At 35.6% G+C, this 22657-nt stretch overlaps 1 protein-coding gene across 3 annotated transcripts in view; it reads left to right on the forward strand.

Moving 5' to 3' along the window:
• The window catches only part of MAN1A2 (mannosidase alpha class 1A member 2), a 228271-nt gene that overhangs the window by 78429 nt on the left and 127185 nt on the right, over window positions 1-22657 (forward strand). For all 3 annotated transcript variants that reach the window (XM_053590891.1, XM_053590893.1, XM_053590892.1), the window contains exons 5-6: window positions 242-322; window positions 15787-15881. In XM_053590891.1, coding sequence (XP_053446866.1) covers window positions 242-322; window positions 15787-15881 — 176 coding nt within the window. The remainder of the gene's footprint in view (window positions 1-241; window positions 323-15786; window positions 15882-22657) is intronic.

Here is a 22657-nt window from a genome sequence, read left to right on the forward strand (position 1 = left end):
TGGAGATCTTGCAGTACTGTGTAAGGTATGTGCAAATGGCTCATTGTTTTTGGCAGATACGAAGCTGTGGTGACAGTAATGGGGAGTTCAGTAATGGTGACAAAAAGGAGGTGAGAGAGCAATTGCATGAGAAATGAGAATGCAGAAGTAGAGCAGCATTTTCCACAGGACGTTTGTGAGAAACAAGTATTGAAAATGTTTTGAAAACTATAAAGCATGTGTATATTCAATGTTTTCACAGAATTCAGAGGTGTCTGTGTTTGAAGTCAACATTCGATTTATTGGAGGCCTGCTTGCAGCATATTACCTTTCAGGAGAGGAGGTGAGCAAAATCAAGTAACATGTTTGTTTTGGAGGAGGGGCTATAAATGGAATTTAATAAAATGAAAGATTTCCTTAGCAGCATATCATTTTTCAAAATTGAATAATATTGAACTAATCTAAAAGTTTGCTGAAAGAACTGGATGCTTTAGGTAGAACTTTCCCTTGGGAATAATAATTTTTGAGAATAAAACAAATTCATCACAGCTTTATATACAGTACATCTCCTTTGCAAGAGTGATTTTTCTCTAGGATTTGCATGGTCCAAATGAAGGGGAAAAAGAAACTAATAATACCGAAATTAAAGAATGAATAGGAAGAATCAGACCCTCCAAAAATTAATTTTTAAAACTTCCTATTTAGAAATTAAATGCAATTTATTGCTATAAGTAATGATTATTTAAAAACCTCCAAATTCTCCTCTCTAGAGTCTTGGCACAATATATTTGGGACTGAGGGTAGTGGGGAAGTGGGTGTGGGAAATTTCTTTTTACTTTTGAGATAGGTTAAAAGGTGAGGTTGAAGAATGGGAGAAAGAGAAACTAAGGGAAGAGGTTATAAGTCATTTCTATTTCATATGTTTAGGGACTACTTTACCTATGTATGTATTTTTTTTCTTTAGAAACAGAGTCTTGCTTTGTGGTCCAGGTTGGAGTGTAGTGGCGTGATCATAGCTCACAGCAACCTCAAACTCTTGGGCTTAATTGAACCTCCTGCCTCAGCCTCCCAAGTAGCTGGGACTACCCGTGCGTGCCACCACACCTGGCTAATTTTTAATTTTTTTTTTTTGTAGAGACTGTGTTGCCCAGGCTAGTCTAAAATTCCTGGCCTCTCTCTTTGGCCTCCCAGAGTTCTGGGATTATAGATGTGAGCAACCATACCTGGCTATTCACCCATATTTTTAAAATGGCTTGTTAATCTAAATGATTTATAAGAGCTCTTGGTGGATTTAAGGAGGTTCATTTTTTTGTTATATGTGCTGAAAAAAGTGTATTTTTATACTGTCTTTATTTTGTTTTGTTCTTTTTTTTTAAAGTTAAAGTAGTCATTTTTTTTTTTTTTTCACCCTTAATGGCTTCTAAATTTTGGTCTTGGAAAGCCTTACCTACATCTGCATTATTACTAAACAAAAATTTCCTCTTTTTCTGTGTTTTTATGACTTTGTACACTTACATTCAGTTATTTCATCAATGTTTATATTCTTGTGTGTGTAAAGAGTGGCCTGTCCATTTATTGCTTTTTAGAGAAGAAATATGTTTGAAGATGCTTAATGTATTAAGATATTAATATATAATATTACGTAACATTTATCTTACTTAATATGTAGTTTTATTGTCAAATTTTATTCCGTAACTTGGTAATATCTCTAATCTATGTTCTATAGTCAGAACATTTCAGTTCATATTTAATAAAGTAGAAAAACATGATTTATACTCTGGCTAGAAGATTTTCAAACTTCATTGTGCATCAGAATCACAAAGGTGTTTTTAAAAAATGACTATTCCTAGCTCTGGTCACAAGAGTCTGACTCATTTGGTTTGGTGTAGAGACCGGTACACTACATTTCTTGTCAAGTACTCCTTGTTAAAGGTGATTTTGGAAATGATGGTTCTATATTTTGAGAAACTCTGACTTACCTCCATAGGCATAAAGTCACTGTAAATTCATTAATAGAATTTTTTTTTAGTCAGGTTTATTGAGTTTATATTTACATAGATGAAAATTCACCAATTTTTGTATATAGTTCTATGAGTTTTGACAGTACTCTTGATAGTCTTGTAAACACCAGCACAGTCAAGATAGAGAAGAATTTTATCATCCTAGAAAATTTCTCTTTATGATTTTATAATCACCTACCCCCTATTGCCTGCCCCTGCCTACTGTGTCTACAGTGAGTAATACGAGCTTCTTTAATTTAGCACACCGCACTGGAGATTTATCCGTGTATTAGTAGCAATTTACTGCTTTTACTTCTGTGGAGTATCATATCATACAGATGTAACATATTTTATCCATTTGTCAGAGAGATTGTTTCTGGTTTTGGAGACAATGAATAAATCTGCTATGAGTATTTTGTTATAGATTTCTACGGGAACATACATTTTCATTTCTCTTGGGTAAATACATAGGAGTGTGATTGCTAGGTCAAGGGTAAATGTATATTTGAAGACACTACCAGACATTTTCCTAACATTTGCCTCTCTTGGTGACCACTTCTTGGTATTGTGAGTTTATTATTTTTAACCATTTTAATAATTATATAGTAATATCTCATTGTGGTTTTATTTTGCATTTCCCTAGTGCCAAATGATGTTGAGCGCTTATTTATCATCTGCATATCTTTTTGCTCAATTGTTCAGCTCTTTTGCCCATCTAAAAAAAAAATCTTTGTTTTCTTATTTTTTATAGTTTGTATATTTTGCGCATAAGTGTTTTATAACTTGTATGTTTGCAAATATTTTCTTTCTGTCTGGCTTGTCTTTTCAGTGACTATCTTTTGAAGAACTAAAGCTGTTACATCTTGAAGAAGTACAAGTTTATAAATTTTGTCTTTTATGGTTTATGCTTTTGGTATTATACATATTTAAGAAATATTTGCCTAATCCAAGATCACAAAGATTTTTCTCTTATGTTTTCTTCTAAAAGTTGTATAATTTTTTACTTTTAAATCTATAATTTATTTTTAGTTAAATTCCATATGTGCTGTGAAGTATAAGCAAGGTTTATAATTTTAACAACTTTGTGCGTGTATATGTGTATTTTGCATGTGAGTAATGTTTGACCTCATAAAATGACCTGGAAAATGTTTTTTTTCTTCTGGAGAAATTTATGTATAACTGATATTATTTCTTCGTTAAATTTTTGGTAGAATTTCCCAGTGAAGCAACTTGAGTTGGAGTTTTTTTTTCATTTTCTTTTCTGTGGTAGATGTAGTATGATTCGGTTCTTTCTTTCTTTCCCTCCCTCCTCTCTCTGTTTCTCTCTTCTTTTCATCTCTTACTACATAAATGTGCCTTCTCAGATATGTCCTATTACAGTATTTCAGTGTTGGAGAATTGGCATTTAATGGGTAGGGCCGCTCAGGAAGGTATTTTAAGATATTTTTGGGGGGAGGAAGTTTTGGGTCAAGTGGAGAGTTGAGACCTAAGAGTAGGTATTTCATCTTCCTAGGGAAATCTAAATCTTAAAAGTTTTTATGAAGAAAGGCACCTCTCTCAGTGACCTTAGGAGAATATCCCAGACTTATTGTTTGGCAGAGGGAGAGAGAAGATAGGGTGAAGTAGCAGAATGCAGATCCAAGGCAGAGAAATGAAACGCCATGTGGGAGAGCTGATGGGACTGAACAAGCCTGGAGGTCCAAGTCATAAATTCCACTCCTTCCCATGTCTAGAATGGAATTTTCGGTACAGGGACTAGCTGTGTTCTAGGTCACAGAGAGGATAAACCAGGTAAAGATCTCACAGGTAGTAAAAGTGGAGAGTTAAAGTAGCAGACCAAGAGCTAGATTTTCCCATAATGAAAATTCACAGGCCAGCAGTTTTGAAGCCATATGCCAGTATTATGGTTGAGAAGGAAACTGTGACTGAAATACGAAGTTTTGTTAAGTCCTATCCAATAACATTTAAATCACTGTTTCTTCTCCTTTGTTCCTTCCCCAAGAGCCCCCTTTCCAATCTCCTTTTTTTTTTTTTTTGGCAGTTTTGTTGTTTTGGACGGGGCTGGGTTTGAACCCGCCACCGCTGGTATATGGGGCTGGCGCCCTACCTCTTTGAGCCACAGGCACCACCCCCCAATCTCTTTTCTAAGATGGAGAACAGGGCAGTAATGAAGTAAGAGAAAATGCTGCGGCCAGTAAGTGGGCCTCCAGCTAATAATTGGGTAAGTCTCTACCCACTCTCACCCCCACAATTCTATAGAAAAGAATCCTCTCATTTCCTCCCTCTCCTTGCTGGATACATGGGCTGTTTGTGTGTTAGGTTTGCCTGGATGTTCAGTCTCCTGTTTCCCATTGTCCAGAATAAGTTCAGGTACTGAGTTGAGCTGAGGACAGTGATCACTGATACAAAAAGCATTCACACATGTAACATTTATTGCAGAATGAAAGTAAGTCTCAGAGGGAGAGACAGTCATTCTCTGTGAGTGGAGAAAGACCCCAAAGTCTGGCACACATTGTCTTTTCTATGCTTTGTCCACCTTTCTGGATTGGTTGTTGTTCCCCACCTTTGGGGCGATTGACGGATTGGAGTTATACAGGGTGGACAGCTATTTTAAATTGCACATGAATTTTATGGCCATCCTGTATAACAGATTACATAACAGGTTAGGTTATATAACAGTTTCCTTACAATGCATGCCCCCTCCTAAAATCCTTTATGAAAACTCTCCCTATGCTATTCTAATTAGATAATAATGAGCCCTAGGTCAGTTAAAGGTCACTAGGAACTCCTTACTATGTGTGTTCCCACCAGGGGAACATATTTTCTCTTTTCTTCCTATTTGATTCCTGTGTTATTTAGAAGTGTGTTGTTTAATTTTCAAATAACTGAGAATTTTCCAGATATCTCTTTATTATTGATTTCTAGTTTGTCTTATGAGCAGGAAATAGGGAGTGCATGTTTGGATTTGTTGGTGTTTGTTTCCTGAGTCAGAATATGTTCTATCTTAAAAATAATGTATGCTCAAAAAAAAAAATAAATAATAATAATGTATGCTCAAAAGAATGTGTTTTCTGCTGTTGTTGGGTTTAAATATCAATTAGGTAAAGCTAATTAATAGTGTTACTCAGATCTTCTGTAACTTTACTAATTTTCTTTTGAATACTGTGTGAGAAATCTTGAAAACTCCAGCTGTATTTGTGGGTTTATCTGTTTCTTCTATGAATTGAGCTTCATGCATTTTGGAGCTCTGTACTTAGGTGGGTATATACTTACCATTGTTTTATCTTTCTGGTGAATTGATCCTTTTATTGTTTTTATTGTTTCTTAGCTTTTCTCTTTTTCATTGGTCTTCAAGTCTAGTTTGATACTAATACAGTAGAACCTCCAGATTGACCACCTCCCTACATCGATCACCTCCTTAAGTTAACCTAATTTTCATAGACCAGACACGTACCACATGTATGATCTATTAGAACAGTAGGCCTAGTTCCTGTGTTGACCACCTCCATATGTTGACCATTTTGTTAGAGTCCCTTGGGGGATCAACTTGTAGAGATTCTACTGCAGGGTGATTCTAACTCTCTTTAGGGTATTTATTTTTTTTTTAACACATATGTTTTTATATTTAAAATTTACTGTAGATACATTTGACAGTCTTTTTAATTTGTATTTTTAGAACATTTGCATTCAGTATAACTATTGACATAATTGTATTAAAATCTCCCACACTGTTAGTTGTCTCCTGTTTGTCCCATCTGGCTCATCATTCCTAATTTTCTTTTTTTTTCCTATTTTTGTGGTGCTAGTTTACCTGTACAATTGACTTACTTATACTTAAATATTTTTTAATGGTTGTTTTTTGTTCACTGTCTACATCTTTAAGTTGGTCTACTGTCAATCAGTATTATACTGCTTCACTTATAAGAACTGTACAACAGTATATTCCTAATTATTTTTTCTCTTCTTGTATACTACTGTAGATTTTAGTTTTATGTATGTACAGGATGGCCATAAAGTTTGTGTGAACATTATTTTAAATTGCACACGAACTTTATGGCTAAAAATACATTATACATTGCTACTATTTTTTAGTTTAGGTGATCAATTATCATTTAGAGCTTTTAAAAATAAGAAAAAAAAGCCTTTTTATTTTTCTTAATTTTAGTCATTTTCTTTGTTCTTCTTTTCTTTTTGCAGGTTTATGTTTCTTCTAGTAATTTAATTTTTTTTTTATAAAGTACTTCCTTTAATATTTGTTTTATAGTCACATCCATGGCTAGTGAGTTCTTTCAGTTTTTGCTAGTCTAAAAGTCTTCATTTTTGAAATAATTTTTTGATGGGAGTAAAATTTAGATTTACTCTAACTTTAGATTTAGTTTTTCTTTTCAGCACTTTAAAAATGTCACTGGATATCTAATAGCTTGCATAGTTTGTGATGAGAAATCTGCTTTAATTCTTTGTCCTTCTGTATATAATAGATCTTTTGTTTCCTTTGGCTGACTTAAAATTTTTTGTTCATATTTTGTTTTGTATAAAGAGTCTCAGTGAAGATGCAAGGTATAATTTCTATTTTTTTAAGTTTGTTGAGATTTGATTTGTGTCCTAGGATATGACTAATCTTAGAGACTGATCCATAGACTGATTTTTTTTTTTTCCTCTCTTTCAACACTGTAAATACTTTACCCTATTATCTTTGTTTGCATGGTTTCTGAGAAGTTGTAAAGGATGTAATTCTTTTTTTTTTTTTTTTTTTTTTCATTTTATTTTATTTTATTTTATTTTTATTATTATTTTTTTTTATTGTTGGGGATTCATTGAGGGTACAATAAGCCAGTTACACTGATTGCAATTGTTAGGTAAAGTCCCTCTTGCAATCATGTCTTGCCCCCATAAAGTGTGACACACAATAAGGCCCCACCCTCCTCCCTCCATCCCTCTTTCTGCTTCCCCCTCCATAGCCTTAATTGTCATTAATTGTCCTCATATCAAGATTGAGTACATAGGATTCATGCTTCTCCATTTTTGTGATGCTTTACTAAGAATAATGTCTTCCACGTCCATCCAGGTTAATACGAAAGATGTAAAGTCTCCATTTTTTTTAATGGCTGAATAGTATTCCATGGTATACATATACCACAGCTTGTTAATCCATTCCTGGGTTGGTGGGCATTTAGGCTGTTTCCACATTTTGGCAATGGTAAATTGAGCTGCAATAAACAGTCTAGTACAAGTGTCCTTATGATAAAAGGATTTTTTTCCTTCTGGGTAGATGCCCAGTAATGGGATTGCAGGATCGAATGGGAGGTCTAGGTTGAGTGCTTTGAGGTTTCTCCATACTTCCTTCAGAAAGGTTGTACTAGTTTGCAGTCCCACCAGCAGTGTAAAAGTGTTCCCTTCTCTCCACATCCACGCCAGCATCTGCAGTTTTGAGATTTTGTGATGTGGGCCATTCTCACTGGGGTTAGATGATATCTCAGGGTTGTTTTGATTTGCATTTCTCTAATATATAGAGATGATGAACATTTTTTCATGTGTTTGTTAGCCATTCGTCTGTCGTCTTTAGAGAAAGTTCTATTCATGTCTCTTGCCCATTGATATAAGGGATTGTAGGCTTTTTTTCATGTGGATTAATTTGAGTTCTCTATAGATCCTGGTTATCAAGCTTTTGTCTGACTGAAAATATGCAAATATCCTTTCCCATTGTGTAGGTTGTCTCTTTGCTTTGGTTACTGTGTCCTTAGCTGTACAGAAGCTTTTCAGTTTAATGAAGTCCCATTTGTTTATTTTTGTTGTTGTTGCAATTGCCGTGGCAGTCTTCTTCATGAAGTCTTTCCCCAGGCCAATATCTTCCAGTGTTTTTCCTATGCTTTCTTGGAGGATTTTTATTGTTTCATGCCTTAAATTTAAGTCCTTTATCCATCTTGAATCAATTTTTGTGAGTGGGGAAAGGTGTGGGTCCAGTTTCAGTCTTTTACATGTAGACATCCAGTTCTCCCAACACCATTTATTGAATAGGGAGTCTTTCCCCCAAGGTAAGTTCTTGTTTGGTTTATCAAATATTAGGTGGTTGTAAGATGTTAGTTTCATTTCTTGGTGTTCAATTCGATTCCAAGTGTCTATGTCTCTGTTTTTGTGCCAGTACCATGCTGTCTTGACCACTATGGCTTTGTAGTACAGACTAAAATCTGGTATGCTGATGCCCCCAGCTTTATTTTTGTTACTAAGAACTGCCTTAGCTATACGGGGTTTTTTCCGGTTCCATACAAAACGCAGAATCATTTTTTCAAAATCTTGAAAGTACGATGTAGGTACTTTGATAGGAATGGCATTGAATAGGTAGATTGCTTTGGGAAGTATAGACATTTTAACAATGTTAATTCTTCCCATCCATGAGCATGGTATGTTCTTCCATTTGTTAATATCCTCTGCTATTTCCTTTCTGAGGATTTCATAGTTTTCTTTATAGAGGTCCTTCACCTCCTTCGTTAGGTATATTCCTAGGTATTTCATTTTCTTTGAAACTATGGTGAAGGGAGTTGTGTCCTTAATTAGCTTCTCATCTTGACTGTTATTGGTGTATACAAAGGCTACTGACTTGTGGACATTAATTTTATATCCTGAAACATTACTGTATTTTTTGATGACTTCTAGGAGTCTTGTGGTTGAGTCTCTGGGGTTCTCTAAGTATAAGATCATGTCGTCAGCAAAGAGGGAGAGTTTGACCTCCTCTGCTCCCATTTGGATTCCCTTTATTTCCTTGTCTTGCCTGATTGTATTGGCTAGAACTTCCAGCACTATGTTGAATAGTAAAGGTGACAGAGGACAACCTTGTCTGGTTCCAGTTCTAAGAGGAAAAGCTTTCAGTTTTACTCCATTCAGTAAAATATTGGCTGTGGGTTTGTCATAGATAGCTTCAATCAGTTTTAGAAATGTGCCACCTATGCCTATACTCTTCAGTGTTCTAATTAGAAAAGGATGCTGGATTTTATCAAATGCTTTTTCTGCATCTATTGAGAGGATCATGTGATCTTTATTTTTGCCTCTGTTAATATGGTGGATAACGTTTATGGACTTGCGTATGTTAAACCAGCCTTGCATCCCTAAGGATGTAATTCTTATCTTTGCTTCTTTGTAGTTAGGGTGTTTTTTCCCTCTGGCTTCTTTTTATATTTTTTCTTTACATTAGATTTTCTACATTTTAAATGTGATAGGCCTAGGTACCGTTTTTATGGCTTTTATCCTGCTTATTGTTCTCTTCTTCAGACTGTGGGTTGATGTTTGACATCAATTTGGGGAAATTTTCAGTTATTAACGTTTTATATATCTTTGTTTCTGTTTTCTTCCCTTGCAGTTTCACGTTATATGTATTTAGACTTTTGTAATTGTCTCACAGTTCTTGGATATTTTGTTCTTTTCTTTTTTTTTCTATTTGCTTTTTAGTTTTAGAAATTTCTGTTGAGAAATTCTCAAGTTTAGAGATTCTTTTCTTAGCTATGTCCAGTCTACTAATAAGCCCATCAAAAACATTCTCCTTCTTCTTCTTTTTTTTTTTGAGACAGAGTTGCACTTTGTCACCCTTGGTAGGGTGCTGTGGCATCACAGCTCACAGCGACATCCAGCTCTTGGGCTTAGGTGATTCTCCGGCCTCAACCTCCTGAGTAGCTGGGACTGCAGGCGCCTACCACAACGCCCAGCTATTTTTTGTTGCAGTTTGGCCAGGGCCCGGTTCGAACCCATCACCCTCGGTATATGGGGCCAGCTCCCTACCCATGAGCCACAGGTGCCGCCCACATTCTTCATTTTTATTACAGTATTTTTGAACTCTAGCTTTCAGTTCTTAGACCCAGTCTATCTCTCTGCTTATATTCTTTGATCATCTGTTTTTGCATGCTGTCTCCTTAGTCCTCTGGAGCCTCTAGCATAATAATCGTAGTTGTTTTAAATTACTAGTCTGATAATTATAACATTATTGGCATATCTGAATCTGGTTCTGATACTTGTTTTATCTCTTCAAACTGTGTGTTTAGTCTTTAATGTGTCTTATTATTTTTTCTCAATAGTTGGCCATGACATACAGAGTAAAAGGGACTATTGGAAATAGGCCTTTGGTGATGTGAGAAGGTTTGGGGAACCTTTCTGTAGTCCTGTAATTAGGTCTCAGTCTTTCAGTGAGCCTGTGCCCATGGTCTGTGATCTTCATACATGGTTCTCAGTATGTCCCAACCCCCTTAGATGGGACAGGGTGGCTAAAGGTAGCTGGAGTTGGGCATTACCCTTGTCCTACATGGAATGTTGAGGGGGCTAGAGTTTGGTATTTCCCTTCCCCCCGGTTCATTTAGGCTCTGATATACCATCAACAGGTTAGGCTCTGGTTAACTAGTTTCTTCTGAGGGCACACCTTCTTAACATTTTGGTATATCACAAAATGTTTCCTTTTCTCTTCATCTAGCTAGAAGCATGATCAAATTTTCTATAATAGTCACTGTAAGAACCAGGTAGAACTCTAAGAGGTAAGTATTAGAAAATTGTGCACTCCTCTGATGGCTCGGGTCCTCTGAGAGTTGTCCGCCATTCATGGACAGTAGTTCAGGTTTCCTGACTCAGGTACTGGTTCTTGCATGGGTTTCATCTGCTGAGTTTCTACTCCAGGCTTTGATTCTTTGTATTCTCCTGTCTGTCTCTCTTATTTTGGGGACAGTGGTTTGCCCTATGACCTCATTTCTCTTAACAGTTTGAGAAGAGTTGTTTTAGCTTGTTCTGCTTTTTATCTGTTAGGATGGCATGGTGATTTCCAAGATTCTTACATGGGTGGACCAGAAACCAGAAGGCCTCTGTCCTCCTTGTGTTTTGTTTTGGATAATTTGTACACTTATCTTAAAGTTCATTAATTTTTTTCTTTAGCTGTGTTTAATGTAATTGTGAACCTGTTGAAGGCGTTCTCCATCTGTTATTTTGATGTGTATCACAGTCACTTTAAATTCTCTGATTGTTTCAATCCTTTGAGTCTGGTTTTGTCACTTTGTCTACAGACAGTGGTTAATTTTTCTTATATATTTCATAATTTTCAACTGAATGCTACATATAATTCATGGAACAGAAAAGAGAGAGGTAAATAATATTTTATGTCTGCAATGGCATTCCTCTACTGTTAGTATTGGAGGTTGAGTTTATTTATTGTGCTTATCTGACTACATCGAGGAAGTACTAAATTTTTTGCATGTAGTTGGTATATTTGATTAATTTTCATAACAATAGCTATGTGATCCAAAATTATGAGCAGTTTGTGAAAGAGAAGCTTCCACCTTGGCTGTTTTACATTACACTTCCTACCTGAAGGTTGAAGCAAAATGTTGACATTTTGGTTGCAGTTGTTGTAGATAAAACTGAAATGCAGAAAAACTGCACAATGTTACCAAGTATTTCCATTTTTATATTTTTTTATGCCTCAGACTTTTAGAAGAACATTTTGAGGTGCTTATTCTTTGGGGTTTGAGGTTTGATTCCCTGCCTCACCCATCCTGTATAATGGTATTCAGCAAGTTCGTTACCTTCTGTAACTTAAGTTTCTTCATCTATGAAAATGTGAGAAAGTTCACTTGAGAGTTGTGAGGATTAAACGATATGAAAGTTCCCTATGCCATAATGCCTGACTCGGTAGGTATTACTTTACTTTCCTTCTTCCTTTGGGTTTTCTCATGTGGTAAATATTCCACTTTTGTAACAGGTAAAAGATCCTTTTATTTATTTTAAAAGAAATTACATAAATTCATTTATGGTACAGTCTATTTTGCCAAAAATGTAAAGAGCCCAATTTAGTTTCTTCCTGATCATTTCATTCCAAAAGCTCTGATCCAAAAACTGCTGTGACTTCCTCACATGGACCTCTCTGGCTTTCATTGTCTTTTGTGTGGCTGGCCTCACTTTCCTTCTTTAGTCCCAGTCCCTTTCCAGGACATTGCTGCCTTCCCCAGGAATACCTTTTGGGTGCAGGTGGCTGACCTTAGGAGTTTCTTTTTTTTGGAATCTAATCCCTGAGATGAGCTAAAAATAAATAAAACACAGAAACATAATTTGAATATAACACTATTCTCATACTGGATTTGCAATAAACTCCTCTATCTCATATAAGCCAAAATATTAACTACAATTTATAATATGACAAACTGCCTTTGTTGTGTTAATATGTAACTAGAATAAAGAACATTTTACATGTATTCTATTTTTTGGCATAGGGAATCATATTGACATAATATTCCTCTCTTCTTTTGATTTATTAATATCATAAATGTGAGGCTTTATCATTTTATTTTCTCAAAACAAGACTGTTTATATTAAATATTCACAAGTTAAAAAATCTTGATGATTTATTATGTTTACTTGCTGTTAGCCTCAAATATATGACATTTCTTTTACAAGATTGTCTCTTTTCATTTTTTTAATGGTTATCAAAGTGGCATTCCTTCCTGAGTAAGATTATAACATAATTTATGTGGACCTAAAACCTAAAACCTGTCAGATAAAATAGAGAAATGATAATATAGAGTTTAATGCATATTCACAGATAATAAAAACAAAATAAAATGAAAAAATAGCAGCAAAACCTTTTTTTTAACTAAAACACAAATGTATTCTATTGCCTATAGGTAAAGAATTCCTGAATAAATTCAGTGATCTTTTTAAAGACAAATAGAGAAGAGTTGTTAAGCCTCACATTCTCTAAGTAATGTTATGAATAATAAAAATGAAATGTTAGAATGTTATATTTTCTCGGTTTAAATATTAGACATTATTGTGCTTATTCCATTAATTCTGACTTATTTTTGGGAAACCTGATTTTGCTACCGAGATTGCCGCTATTATACTTCCTTTGAAAATTTGACCTTTTTGTTGTCTATAGGTGTGCTGGTAATTGGGTGAAACATTCCACTAAGCTTTGCTGATACAGAAATATTTTTAAGTATAATTTTCAACATTTTCCTCATAAATGTAGAATATGTGTATTCATTTGAACACATTCATATATATTAAAAGTCACAGTGCTGGTAAATGACAATTCATAGTTGATGCTTGTCGTATGATTACTGACTTGATGAATCAGAAAACAAGTTTGGATTTACCACAGTAGCTAGAAACTTAGGAGTGAAATCTAGGACGGGGGAGCTACAGAGGAGAAGCCCTCAATTCTGCATATAACTTTGCCATTTCTCTGGCCTACAAACACATGAAAAAATGCTCATCATCCTTAATCATCAGAGAAATGCAAATAAAAGCCACTTTGAGATATCATCTAACTCCAATAAGATTAGTCCACATCACAAAATCCCCAAACTATAGATGTTGGCATGGATGTGGTGAGAAGGGAACACGTCTACACTGCTGGTGGGAATGCAAGCTAATACGGCCTTTTTGGAAAGTAGTTTGGAGAACACTCAGGAACTAAAAGTGGACCTACCATTTGATCCTGCAATCCCTCTATTAGGTATTTACCCAGATGATCAAAAATCTTTTTACAACAAAGACATGTGTATCAGAATGTTTATTGCAGCCCATTTCATAATTGCCAAGTCATGGAAGCAGCCCAAGTGCTTGTCGATCCATGAATAGATTAACAAATTAGTATTATGTTCCATGGTGGTATATGTACACCATGGAATACTATGCAGCCATAAAAAGATGGAGACTTCACATCTTTTATGTTTACATGGATGGAGCTGGAACATATTCTTCTTAGTAAAGTATCTCAAGAATGGGAAAAAAGTATCCATTGTGTTCAACGTACTATGAAATCAGTATGTAATCACCCACACATTCTTAGGAATGGTATAAAATAACTATAGTCCAGAAATAATGAGAAAAGATGAAGGGGAGGGATGAGGCTGGGAGGAGAGAGGGTATCTGGAGGGACCTAACCTAATGTGCATAACACAATGATACATTTCTAAACTATTAAGAATAGAGTATGAATGTCTTACCACAACAAATAAGTAAGCGAGGAGATGGTTATGTTAATCATTTAGATGTAAGCATTCCACATTGTGTATCAAATCAGCATAATGTACCTCATAAATGCATTAATGTACATAGTTATGATTTAATAAAGAATACAAATAAATACCCCCCAAAAAGGGGATTTGAATTTTATTTATTTTTTAATTTAATTTATTATTTTTTTTGAGACAGAGTCTCAAGCTGTTGCCCTGAGTAGAGTGCTGTGGCATCACAGCTCACAGCCACCTCCAACTCTTGGGCTCAAGCAATCCTCTTGCCTCAGTTTTTCTATTTTTAGTAGAGACGTGGGTTTTGCTTTTGCTCAGGCTGGTCTCGAACTCGTGAACTCAAGCTATCCACTGCCTCGGCTTCCCAGAGTGCTAGAATTATAGGTGTGAGCCACCACGCCTGGCCGATTTGAATGGTTTTTGAGTTATCTGCTACATTCATAATAAAAAATGAAAATAAAAGTATCAATGTACTGTTTACTTCATCACTGAATATCATTACAGTTACCAGATGGCCAAGGGGGGTACTTCCAAGGCAACCGTAGTAATATTCAGCAATGAGGCACTGTTTCTAGGATGAGTTCATGAACTTAATTGTCAGAGCTTGTAAAACCATAGCTCTGATGGCCATTCCAGAAAAAGAGTTCCAAAATTGCTGTAAAGGGTGAACTAAGCAGTTGTATCAATGCATAGCTTCCCAAAGGGAGTATGTGGAAAATAACCATAATGATATTCAGCAATGAGGAATGTAGCACTTATTCTAGGATGAGTTCACCAACTTTAATTATCTGACCTTAATTAGCTGTGTGAGTATAGCTAATTAAAAGTTTTGCTAAGTAGCTTTTGCCTAATTTAAGGAACCTTGGAACATCTTAATGTCATATTGGTCTACTTGCACATGTCCTCTCTTCTGACCCCAATGATGTTGGTATGTTTTGTTTAATCTCAACTCAAAACTTAACCTGTTCCAGATCACCTAATTATTATTAGAGGAATCTAATAATATTTTATCACAGGTAGAACATTAACTAACCAATTTGGAAGCCATTTGAGAGGGGGTATGCTTGAGGCATACATGAGACTGCAACTTTTCCTAATAGAATGTTATGACCCCCCCCACCCCCGATCCTAGTTTAGAGTCTAAGTCAGTAGGCTCTTAAGTGGGTACACAAACCAATCTGTTGGGAAATGCTAAGAAAATAGTAGAAATTTTGCTATCTACATCTTGACAGTAGTGCATGACTTAAAAGTTTGGAAAACTGGAATGTTTAGGCAATTTATTGTTTTGAATACCAAAAAAGCTGTTGGGACTAAAAGGTGAAACATGTGCATGTATAACTCAAAGTAAACTTGGAATGTGAATTCATATATGTTCTTTCCTTTTTATAATTTAGCTAAACTACTTGACGAAGAATGTTGAGACATTAGCATGTTTACAGTGATTCAGAGGCATTTATCCAAATTGGGTTACATTTTTTAATGTTAATAAACTTGTATATTTGGGATGAAATTCCCCATAGCCTAGTGTTTTCTCTTAGTTATTTTTACCAGCTGAAGATACAGGTAATATTCAAACCAAGACTGTGTCTTTTCAATTAATTGTAGTTTCAGGTGTTTGCATGTTTGCTACCGTCCCTCAGTGTCCTGTTTAGGAACATTTTCTGATTGCTTTATGTTCGTGGTACCAGTGAGATGCTTCCCAGCCATGCTTCCATGTACCCAGCACATTGTGGTGTGCATACTGTGAGAGATAGCAAGATGTAAATCCTATCAATGGCTATAATTAATGAATATTCATGTTTTTATCTCAGATATTCAAGATTAAAGCAGTGCAATTAGCGGAGAAACTTCTTCCTGCCTTTAATACACCGACTGGGATTCCCTGGGCAATGGTGAACCTGAAAAGGTAAACTATATTTTATGTGGGTATTCCTATTCTAGAAGAATTAAATTAATTGCCATTTTGATCTTTTTAGTCTTAGAAGTTTCTAGTGATTCACTGTTACCATGCTTTTTAGGTCTTAAATTGGTTTTCTCTGTACTTACACAGAAGCACTTTTTTTTTTTAATATGTGATTTTTAAAATATATCCTTTATGTTGAAACTGGTCGCTTGCCTTAACTTCATTATAATTTCTACTACTTGTTTCTCTTAAGTCTCGATTTCTTGTCCTCACTTGTATAGTTATACAAAATTTGTTTCTTTAAATTTGCTTATTTATTTCCACTTACCGCTGTGATGTGTTCAAAGCACTTTCCCTCGCTTTTTGTATCTTCTAAGTGAAAATGAATAACAGTATGCCTCCAAATTAGGGCTTGCCGTTGCCGAATGTCTCATCATAATAAGGAAAGATATAATTCATGATGTTGACTGTTGGGCTTTTTATTACAGTATCTACACTTTTGAAGTTCCCAGTGAATTCTGAAGTATCATTCTTTGCATTCTGTTTTTATTCTAATAGAAAACATTGGTTTTTATTTAGATGAAGTATTTTCTTTGGAAAACTTTATAAATCATATAAATATATATAATTAAAATTTGAATAATATCAAAAAATGTGTTGTAACTAGCATTTAAGTATGCTGACTGAAATTCTTCCTGCTCATTTTTTCTTCTGGTAAAATTTATTACTCATCTTAATGTTGGAGATTGATATTAGGTGGAAATTTGTTGTTCTCCTTGCACTTAGACCATTTAGAATAAAAGGAGCATTTATTTTTCTAGAGATGTGAATCAGTGACAACTTCATTTGAAAAACAAATCTATTTTAGTCATTTTTTTCTTGTTTTAAATTTTAATGCTGAAGTCAGAGCTTTTAGTGTGCATCGTCAGTACACTAGTGTGTCTGCCCACACGCCCCCCTTCTTGATGTCCAGGGTCCTTTACATCTGTTTGTGTCCATGTGTGCCCATCAGTTAGCTCCCAATTATTAATGAGTACATAGGATTCTTTCTAATGAAGAACTTTATAGAGTTTAGATTTTTATTGAGAAGTCAACATTTAATACTGAACTTTAAATCTAACTTCACTATTCTCTGATTTCATGCACTATTTATAATGCAGATTACCTCCTTTGTAAGGAAAAAGCTGGCTAAAGTTTGAGAGCAACCTCCACTAAAGGATATGCCTAGTGATGATGTGTACATACTTCTCTTTCACTGATTTCATGACAGATCTTCTGCTATTTCCTTCACCATCGCTGTCAGAGTCATACGGCTTTCTTAGATAATGATGAAAACTTAATTGTGGTAAGAAGAGAAACTAGAGGTCTTTTGTTGTCTACACAGAGGAAAAGAACTGAAAAAAAATAAAATTAAATTGCAAAACTTCTGTGAATATTTTCACACAATCACATAATTTTACTTGTGTTTTTATATCATAAATGTAATCATTTACATATTTTTAAAGGTTTATTTTTTTTTTTCCTCTTACTGGCTAGTCTACACGTTTCCTGCATATAGGCCTTCCCCAATCATGCTGCCTGAAAGCCATCCTATTTTAACAGTCTGCAATATTCATCTTCTACAGTGTGATACAGCATACAGAAACTAAAGCAAATATACCTGTTAGAGCTTCTTAAAAGAGTTTATTTGGTTTAATGTTAGTGTTTTTTTTTTTTTTTTTTAATGAGACAATCTCACTCTGTTGCGCTGGGTAGAGTACTGTGGTGTCATAGCTCACAGCGACCTCAAATTCCTGAGCTCCAGTGATTCTCTTGCCTTAGCCTCCCTAGTAGCTGGGACTGTAAGTGCCCACCACAATGCCCAGCTAATTTTTGTATTTTTAGTAGAGACAGGATCTCACTCTTGCTCAGGCTGGTCTCGAATTCCTGAGCTCAAGCAGTCCACTGGCCTTGGCCTCCCAGAGTGCTGGGTTTACAGGTGGGAGCCACCCCACCTGGCTGGTTTACTGGTTCAGTGGCTTATTTTTCTGCTTCTTATTTTCTCTCATTCAGTAATACCTCATGGAAATACTATTGCAGGCCATCCAGTAGAGTTCTTTATTAATATTTGTGATGATTACATTATGAGTTGCTGAGCTGAGGTGTTAAAATATCCCAAGTACAGGGCAGCGCCTGTGGCTCAAGGGATAGGGCGCTGGTCCCATATGCCAGAGGTGGCAGGTTCAAACCCAGCCCTGGCCAAAAACCAAAAAAAAAAAAAAAAAAAAAATCCCAAGTATAATTGTGGAATGGTCTGTTCTCTCTTATTTCTGTCAATTTTTTGTTTCATCAACTTTGTAGCTTTATTTGTAGATACTTAACACTTTTACAATATGCCTTTTTGATGACTTGACCCTTTTCATCATTCTGATATGTCTCTCTTTATTTCTGGTAATATTTTTGTCTTGAAATTTAGCAGAAATTAATGTAGCTGCTTCACGCTGCTTATGCTTACTGTTTTAATGATTTATCTTTTTTTGTCCATTTGTTTCCAGCCTCACTGTATTACTTCGATATAGTGCTGCTTTTGCAGACAGCCTTTGGATTTTGCTTATGTCAGTCTTATAATATCTATATTTCTTTTTAAATTTTATTTTTTTAATTTATTATTTATTTATTTATTAAATCATAGCTGTGTACATTGATATGATCATGGAGCATCATTCACTAGCTTCACAGACCGTTTACCAAGTTTCACATATACCCTTGTAAGATGCACCGCTGGTGTAATCCCACCAATCCCCTTCCCTCTACCCACCTCCCCTCCCTTTCCCCCCTTCCCCCTATTCTTACGTTGTAACTGGGTTATAGCTTTCATATGAAAACCCTAAATTAGTCTCATAGTAGGGCTGAGTACGTCGGGTACTTTTTTTTCCATTCTTGAGATACTTTACTAAGGAGAAGATGTTCCAGCTCCATCCATGTAAACATGAAAGAGGTAAAGTCTCCATCTTTCTTTAAGGCTGCATAATATTCCATGCTGTACATATACCACAATTTATTAATCCATTCGTGGATCAATGGGCACTTGGGCTTTTTCCATGACTTAGCAATTATGAATTGGGCTGCAATAAACATTCTGGTATGAATATCTTTGTTATGATGTGCTTTTTGGTCTTCTGGGTATATGCCCAGTAGAGGGATTACAGGATTGAATGGCAGATCTATTTTTAGATCTCTAAGTGTTCTCCATATCTCTTTCCAAAAGGAATGTATTAATTTGCATTCTCACCAGCAGTGCAAAAGTGTTCCCTTTTCTCCACATCCACGCCAACATCTCTGGTCTTGGGATTTTGTGATATAGGCTAGTCTCACTGGAGTTAGATGTTACCTCAAAGTAGTTTTGATTTGCATCTCTCTAATGATTAAAGATGATGAGCATTTTTTCATATGTCTGAAGGCCGCGCACCTGTCTTCTTTAGAGAAGTTTCTCTTCAAATCCCTTGCCCAGCCTGCTATGGGATCCTTTGTTCTATTCTTGCTAATGTGTTTGAGTTCTCTGTGGATTCTGGTTATTAAACCTTTGTCGGAGACATAACCTGCAAATATCTTCTCCCATTCTGAGGGCTGTTTGCTTGCTTTACTTACTGTGTTCTTGGCTGTGCAGAAGCTTTTAAGTTTGATCAAGTCCCAGTAGTGTATTTTTGAAGCTGCTTCAATTCCCCGGGGGATCCTCTTCATAAAATACTTGCCCAGACCGATTTCTTCAAGGGTTTTCCCTGCACTCTCCTCTGGTGTTTTTATAGTTTCATGTCTTAAGTTTAAATCTCTGATCCAGTGAGAGTCTATCTTAGTTAATGGTGAAAGGTGTGGGTCCACTTTCAGTCTTCTTCAGGTTGCCAGCCAATTCACCCAGCACCATTTTTTAAATAGGGAATCTTTTCCCCACTGAATGTTTTTAATTGGCTTGTCAAAGATTAAATAACGGTAAGTAGCTGGATTCATCTCTTGGTTCTCTATTCTGTTCCAGACATCTACTTCTCTGTTTTTGTGCCAATACCATGCTGTTTTGATCACTGTCAATTTGTAGTATAGTCTGAGGTCTGGTAGTGTAATTCCTCCTGCTTTGTTTTTATTTCTGAGTAATGTCTTGGCTATTTGAGGTTTTTTTTTGATTCCATATAAAACGAAGTATTGTTTTTTCAAGATCTTTAAAGTATGACAGTGGAGCTTTAATAGGGATTGCATTGAAATTATATATTGCTTTGGGTAGTATAGACATTTTAACAATGTTGATTCTTCCCAGCCATGAGCATGGTATGTCTTTCCATTTGTTAATATTTTCAGCTATTTCTTTTCTTAGAGTTTCATAGTTCTCTTTATAGAGATCTTTCACGTCCCTTGTTAGATAAATTCCCAAATATTTCATCTTCTTTGGCACTACTGTGAATGGGATAGAGTCCTTAACTGTTTTTTCCACTTGACTGTTGTTGGTACATATAAAGGCTACCGATTTATGAATGTTGATTTTGTAACCTGAGACGCTGCTGTGTTCCTTGATCACTTCTAAGAGTTTTGTAGTAGAGTCCCTAGTGTTTTCCAAATATACTATCATATCATCCGCGAAGAGGGAAAGTTTGATCTCTTCTGACCCTATATGGATACCCTTGATCTCCTTTTCTTCCCTAATTGTGGTGGCTAAAACTTCCATTACAATGTTAAAAAGCAATGGAGACAATGGGCAGCCTTGTCTGGTTCCTGATCTGAGTGGAAATGATTCCAGTTTAACTCCATTCAATATGATATTGGCTGTGGGTTTGCTGTAGATAGTCTCTATCAGTTTAGGAAATGTCCCTTCTATACCGATTTTCTTAAGTGTTCTGATCATGAAGGGATGCTGGATATTATCAAAAGCTTTTTCTGCATCAATTGAGAGAATCATATGGTCTTTGTTTTTTAATTTTTTTATGTGCTGGATTACATTTATAGATTTACGTATATTGAACCAGCCTTGAGACCCTGGGATGAAACCGACTTGGTCATGATTTATAATTTGTTTGATGTGTTGCTGGATTCTGTTTGTTAGGATCTTGTTGAATATTTTTGCATCTATATTCATTAGTGATATCAGTCTATAATTTTCTTTTCTTGTTGGGTCTTTTCCTGGTTTGGGGATGAGGGTGATGTTCGCTTCAAAGAACGTGTTGGGTAGTCTTCCTTCTTTTTCTACCTTTTGGAACAGGTTGAGTAATATAGGTACTAATTCCTCTCTAAAGGTTTGTTAGAATTCAGACGTGAAACCATCTGGTCCCGGGCTTTTCTTTTTAGGGAGGTTTTGTATGGTTGATGCTATTTCCGAACTTGATATGGGCCTGTTCAACATTTCCACTTGATTCTGGCTAAGTCTTGGAAGGTGACGTGCTTCCAAGTATTGGTCAATTTCCTTCAAATTTTCATATTTCTGAGAATACAGTTCCTTGTAATATTCATTAAGGATTTTTTGGATTTCTGCGAGTCTGTTGTTATTTCGTCTTTGTTGTTTCTCATTGATGAGATTAGAGATTTTACTATTGTTTTCCTGATTAGGTTGGCCAAAGGTTTATCTATTTTATTGACTTTTTCGAAAAACCAGCTTTTTGATTTATTGATCTGTTGTATTATTCTTTTGTTTTCAATTTCATTTAATTCTGCTCTAATTTTGGTTATTTCTTTTCTTCTACTGGGTTTGGGGTTGGAATGTTCTTCCTTTTCCAGTTGCTTGAGATGTCCCATTAAGTTGTTAACTTCCTGTCTTTCCGTTCTCTTGAGGAAGGCTTGCAGTGCTGTAAATTTCCCTCTTAGAACTGCCTTTGCGGTGTCCCAGAGATTCTGATAGTTCGTGTCTTCATTGTCACTTTGTTCCAAAAAGTTGGCGATTTCTTTCTTAATCTCATCTCTGACCCAGCTATCATTGAGCACAAGGTTATTTAACTTCAATGTTTTTGTATGAGTATGCAGATGCCTGGTGTTACTGAGCTCAAGTTTTAGTCCGTGGTGGTCCGAGAAGATACATGGAATAATTTCTATTCCTTTAAATTTACTGAGGTTAGACTTCTGACCTAAGATGTGATCGATTTTGGAGTAAGTTCCATGGGCTGATGAGAAGTATGTGTATTCAGTTTTTGGGGGATGAAATTTTCTGTAGATGTGTGCTAAATCCAAATGTTGGATGGTTAGGTTTAAATGTAAGATTTCTTTGCTCAGCTTCTTGTTGGAGGATCGATCCAACACAGCCAAAGGAGTGTTGAAATCTCCGACTATTATGGAGCTGGAGGAAATCAAGTTGCTCATGTCTGTTAGAGTTTCTCTTATAAATTGAGGTGCATTCTGGTTGGGTGCATAGATACTAATAATTGAGATCTCATCATCTTGAGTATTACCCTTAACAAATATGAAGTGACCATTCTTGTCCTTCCTTACTTTCGTTGGTTTAAAGCCTATTGTATCTGCAAATAAAATTCCAACACCTGCTTTTTTCTGATTACCATTTGCCTGAATATGACAACCATCCTTTCACCCTGAGTCTGTATTTGTCTTTTAAGTTAAGTTGTGACTCTTGTATGCAACAAATATCTGGCCTGAGTTTTTGTATCCAATCAGCTAACCTATGCCTTTTTAGAGGACAGTTTAAGCCATTCGCATTAATGGAGAATATTGATAAGTGTGGTGAAGTTTTGGGAATCGAGTTTTTCAAAAGTCCAGTGGGCATTTTTATTCCTTTCGCCAGTGTGGAAATTGGAGTTTGATCCGAAGTTTCTGAG

Source organism: Nycticebus coucang, chromosome 5 (genome assembly GCF_027406575.1).
Source record: "Nycticebus coucang isolate mNycCou1 chromosome 5, mNycCou1.pri, whole genome shotgun sequence".
Taxonomy (NCBI): Eukaryota; Metazoa; Chordata; class Mammalia; order Primates; family Lorisidae; genus Nycticebus; species Nycticebus coucang.